The sequence below is a fragment of the Pezoporus occidentalis genome, unplaced genomic scaffold, assembly GCF_034315485.1.
Source record: "Pezoporus occidentalis ecotype Australia unplaced genomic scaffold, CSIRO_AGI_Poc_V1 ctg1954, whole genome shotgun sequence".
Taxonomy (NCBI): domain Eukaryota; kingdom Metazoa; phylum Chordata; class Aves; order Psittaciformes; family Psittacidae; genus Pezoporus; species Pezoporus occidentalis.
In genome coordinates, this window is record NW_026913805.1 from 2,452 (window position 1) to 7,781 (window position 5,330).

A 5,330-nucleotide genomic window follows, 5' to 3' on the forward strand; every position below is an offset into this window, starting at 1 on the left:
TGTGTGTGCTATGGGATGTACAATGTGTGTGTGCTATGGGATGTACAATGTGTGTGTGCTATGGGATGTACAAGTGTGTGTGTGCTATGGGATGTACAATGTGTGTGTGCTATGGGATGTACAATGTGTGTGCTATGGGATGTACAATGTGTGTGTGCTATGGAATGTACAGTGTGTGTGTGCTATGGGATGTACAATGTGTGTGTGCTATGGGATGTACAATGTGTGTGCTATGGGATGTACAATGTGTGTGTGCTATGGGATGTACAATGTGTGTGCTATGGGATGTACAATGTGTGTGTGCTATGGGATGTACAATGTGTGTGCTATGGGATGTACAATGTGTGTGCTATGGGATGTACAATGTGTGTGTGTGCTATGGGATGTACAATGTGTGTGTGCTATGGGATGTACAATGTGTGTGTGCTATGGGATGTACAATGTGTGTGTGCTATGGGATGTACAATGTGTGTGTGCTATGGGATGTACAATGTGTGTGTGCTATGGGATGTACAATGTGTGTGCTATGGGATGTACAATGTGTGTGTGCTATGGGATGTACAGTGTGTGCTATGGGATGTACAATGTGTGTGTGCTATGGGATGTACAATGTGTGTGCTATGTGTGTGCTATGGGATGTACAATGTGTGTGCTATGGGATGTACAATGTGTGTGCTATGGGATGTACAATGTGTGTGTGCTATGGGATGTACAATGTGTGTGTGCTATGGGATGTACAATGTGTGTGTGCTATGGGATGTACAATGTGTGTGTGCTATGGGATGTACAATGTGTGTGTGCTATGGGATGTACAGTGTGTGTGTGCTATGGGATGTACAGTGTGTGTGTGCTATGGGATGTACAATGTGTGTGCTATGGGATGTACAATGTGTGTGTGCTATGGGATGTACAGTGTGTGTGTGCTATGGGATGTACAATGTGTGTGTGCTATGGGATGTACAATGTGTGCTATGGGATGTACAATGTGTGTGCTATGGGATGTACAATGATGTACAATGTGTGCTATGGGATGTACAATGTGTGTGCTATGGGATGTACAGTGTGTGTGTGCTATGGGATGTACAGTGTGTGTGTGCTATGGGATGTACAGTGTGTGTGTGCTATGGGATGTACAATGTGTGTGCTATGGGATGTACAATGTGTGTGCTATGGGATGTACAATGTGTGCTATGGGATGTACAATGTGTGTGCTATGGGATGTACAGTGTGTGTGTGCTATGGGATGTACAATGTGTGTGCTATGGGATGTACAATGTGTGTGCTATGGGATGTACAATGTGTGTGCTATGGGATGTACAATGTGTGTGCTATGGGATGTACAATGTGTGTGCTATGGGATGTACAATGTGTGTGTGCTATGGGATGTACAATGTGTGTGCTATGGGATGTACAATGTGTGTGTGTGCTATGGGATGTACAATGTGTGTGTGCTATGGGATGTACAATGTGTGTGCTATGGGATGTACAATGTGTGCTATGGGATGTACAATGTGTGTGCTATGGGATGTACAATGTGTGTGCTATGGGATGTACAATGTGTGTGTGCTATGGGATGTACAATGTGTGTGCTATGGGATGTACAATGTGTGTGCTATGGGATGTACAATGTGTGTGTGTGCTATGGGATGCACCCCGTGTCCTCCGGGCGCTCCCCCCTCTCCATCCCCTCCATGATCCTCACTCCCATTCCCATTTCCCACCTTTATTTGCCTTCGGGCCCCTCAGTGCCGGTAATGGGGGCTGCGGGACCGCGACCGGGAGCGCCTATGGGGTGCAGAGACGGAGGCGTTGGGATTGGGGGGGGGGGGTGTCTCCATGACCTGCGACCCCCGGGCCCCCCGGATGTGGGGCGGGATGCTCCTACCTCCGGGACGAGCTGTATTCCCGACCTGCAAGCACAGGGATGCGCTCAGGGACCCTTTCCCATGGGAATGCTGCTGCTTTTCCTTCCCTCCCCTCCCCACTGTGGGGCTGGGAAGCCCTTGTGCCCCACAGCTCCCCCCGCCCTGCCCCATAGGGACTCACTGTAGCGGGGGGATGGGGACCGGCTCTGGCGGCTGTACTGGCGCTCCCACTCCTCCCGCTCCTTCTCCCGGCGTTCCCGTTCCCTGCCGGGGAGGAAGAAGGGATGGGAATTCCATTGGGAATGATGGGGGGATCCGTGGGGAATGATGGGGGATCCATGGGGAATGATGGGGGGATCCGTTGGGAATGATGGGGGGATCCGTTGGGAATGATGGGGGAGATCCATTGGGAATGATGGGGGGATCCATTGGGAATGATGGGGGGGAACAGCACAGCCCCCCTGGATCCATTGGGTATGATGGGGGTATCCGTTGGGAATGATGGGGGGGATCCATTGGGAATGATGGGGGGATCCGTTGGGAATGAGGGGGGGATCCATGGGGAATGATGGGGGGATCCATTGGGAATGATGGGGGGGATCCATGGGGAATGATGGGGGATCCGTTGGGAATGATGGGGGGATCCGTTGGGAATGATGGGGGGGATCCGTTGGGTATGATGGGGGGATCCATTGGGAATGATGGGGGGATCCATGGGGAATGATGGGGGGATCTGTTGGGAATGATGGGGGGATCCATGGGGAATGATGGGGGGATCCGTTGGGAATGATGGGGGGGATCCGTGGGGAATGATGGGGGGGATCCACTGGGAATGATGGGGGGGATCCGTGGGGAATGAGGGGGGGATCCGTGGGGAATGATGGGGGGGATCCGTGGGGAATGATGGGGGGGGGGAATCCGTTGGGAATGATGGGGTAATCCGTTGGGAATGATGGGGGGAATGATGGGGGAATGATGGGGGGATCCGTGGGGAATGATGGGGGGTAATCCATGGGGGAATGATGGGGGGATCCACTGGGAATGATGGGGGGATCTGTTGGGAATGATGGGGAATCCGTTGGGAATGATGGGGTAATGATGGGGTTGGGAATGATGGGGAAGAATCAATTGGGAATGATGGGGGGGATCCGTTGGGAATGATGGGGGGATCCATGGGGAATGATGGGGGGATCCATTGGGAATGATGGGGGGGATCCATTGGGAATGATGGGGGGATGGGGTAAGCCCCCCCTGGGGTAATCCATTGGGAATGATGGGGGGATCCATTGGGAATGATGGGGGGGATCCGTTGGGAATGATGGGGGGATCCGTGGGGAATGATGGGGGGGATCCATGGGGAATGATGGGGGGAACAATAGGGAATGAAGGGGGGATCAAGGGGGAATGAAGGGGGGATCTATGGGGAATGATGGGGGGGATCCGTTGGGAATGATGGGGTAATCCGTGGGGAATGATGGGGGGATCCAATGGGAATGATGGGGTAATCCGTGGGGAATGAGGGGGGATCCGTGGGGAATGATGGGGGAATCCGTTGGGAATGATGGGGGGATCCGTGGGGAATGATGGGGGGGATCCACTGGGAATGATGGGGGGGAACCACTGGGAATGATGGGGGGATCTGTTGGGAATGATGGGTAATAATCCGTTGGGAATGATGGGGGGAATCCGTGGGGAATGATGGGGGGGATCCGTGGGGAATGATGGGGGGGATCCATGGGGAATGATGGGGGGGATCCGTTGGGAATGATGGGGGGATCCGTTGGGAATGATGGGGGGATCCGTTGGGAATGATGGGGGGGATCCGTGGGGAATGATGGGGGGGATCCGTGGGGAATGATGGGGGGGATCCACTGGGAATGATGGGGGGATCCGTTGGGAATGATGGGGGGATCCATTGGGAATGATGGGGGGGATCAGTTGGGAATGATGGGGGGAGCAGTACAGACCCCCCCAGATCCATTGGGAATGATGGGGGGAACAGCGCAGCCCCCCTGGATCCATGGGGAATGATGGGGGGGATCCGTAGGGAATGATGGGGGGGATCTATGGGGAATGATGGGGGGAGCAGCAGCCCCCCCTGGATCCATTGGGAATGATGGGGGGGATCCATTGGGAATGATGGGGGGGGGACACACTCACTTCATGCGGATCTTCCGGGCCATGGCTCGGAGCTCGTCCTCCCGCTCCTATGGGAGAGCAGGGACCCATAACCCGGTGTGCCCCCCCCCTGCCCCATAACCTGGGGTGTGCCCCCCCTGCCCCATAACCTGGGGTGTGCCCCATAACCGGGTGTGTGCCCCATAACCTGGTGTGTGCCCCCCCTGCCCCATAACCTGGTGTGTGCCCCATAACCTGGTGTGTGCCCCCCCTGCCCCATAACCTGGGGTTTGCCCCCACTGCCCCATAACCTGGTGTGTGCCCCCACCACCCCCTGCCCCATAACCTGGTGTGTGCCCCCCTCCAGCCCCATAACCTGGTGTGTGCCCCCCCTGCCCCCTAACCTGGTGTGTGCCCCCCCTGCCCCATAACCTGGGGTTTGCCCCCACTGCCCCATAACCTGGTGTGTGCCCCCACCACCCCCTGCCCCATAACCTGGTGTGTGCCCCCCTCCAGCCCCATAACCTGGTGTGTGCCCCCCCGCCCCATAACCAGGCTGTGCCCCCCCCACCTGTCTCTCGTGTTCCTGCTGCAGCATCTTCTCCTGCGCTGCCTTCTTGTCAGCTTTAACTGCAGGGAACAGGGGGGGTCAATGGGGACATGGGGGGGTCAATGGGGACATGGGGGTCAATGGGGACATGGGGGTCAATGGGGACATGGGGGTCAATGGGGACATGGGGGTCAATGGGGACATGGGGGTCAATGGGGGCGGAGGGGTCAATGGGGACATGGGGGTCAATGGGGACATGGGGGTCAATGGGGACATGGGAGTCAGTGGGGACATGGGGGGGTCAAAGGGGACATGGGAGGGTCAATGGGGACATGGGGGTCAATGGGGACATGGGAGGGTCAATGGGGACATGGGGGCACACACAAACACATGGGGACATGGGGGTGTCAATGGGGACATGGGGGGTCAATGGGGATATGGGGGTCAAACACATGGGGGACATGGGGGCACACAAATGGGGACATGGGGGTCACACACATGGGGACATGGGGTCAATGGGGACATGGGGGTCAATGGGGACATGGGAGGGTCAATGGGGACATGGGGATCAATGGGGACATGGGGGGTCAGTGGGGACATGGGGGTCAATGGGGACATGGGGGGGTCAATGGGGACAGGTGGGTCAATGGGGGCAGGGGGTCAATGGGGATATGGGGGGTCAGTGGGGACATGGGGGGGTCACATGGGGACATGGGGGGGGGTCAATGGGGACATGGGGGGTCAATGGGGACATGGGGGTCAATGGGGCACACATGGGGGTCAATGGGGACATGGGG

At 56.3% G+C, this 5,330-nt stretch overlaps 1 protein-coding gene across 1 annotated transcript; it reads right to left on the reverse strand.

Moving 5' to 3' along the window:
- Window positions 1-1,707: 1,707 nt before the first annotated feature.
- Window positions 1,708-4,661, reverse strand: LOC134162969 (CLK4-associating serine/arginine rich protein-like). Its single transcript, XM_062617410.1, has 5 exons — window positions 4,555-4,661; window positions 4,026-4,072; window positions 2,047-2,129; window positions 1,886-1,910; window positions 1,708-1,785 (listed from the first exon to the last, which is right to left on the reverse strand). Exons 1-5 carry the CDS (start codon window positions 4,579-4,581, stop codon window positions 1,743-1,745), a joined length of 225 nt encoding a protein of 74 aa, XP_062473394.1. The 5' UTR covers window positions 4,582-4,661; the 3' UTR covers window positions 1,708-1,742.
- Between the last annotated feature and the right edge of the window lie 669 nt (window positions 4,662-5,330).

What these genes read in the sequence shown, in the direction of transcription:
- LOC134162969 (XM_062617410.1), bottom strand. Translation starts at nt 4,581, where the DNA reads ATGCTGCAGCAGGAACACGAGAGACAG. An exon ending in GTCCCCATCCCCCCGCTACA is followed by an intron (nt 1,911 to 2,046) that starts GTGAGTCCCTAT and finishes CTGTGCTTGCAG; the next exon opens with GTCGGGAATACAGCTCGTCC. An exon ending in GAATACAGCTCGTCCCGGAG is followed by an intron (nt 1,786 to 1,885) that starts GTAGGAGCATCC and finishes TGCACCCCATAG; the next exon opens with GCGCTCCCGGTCGCGGTCCC.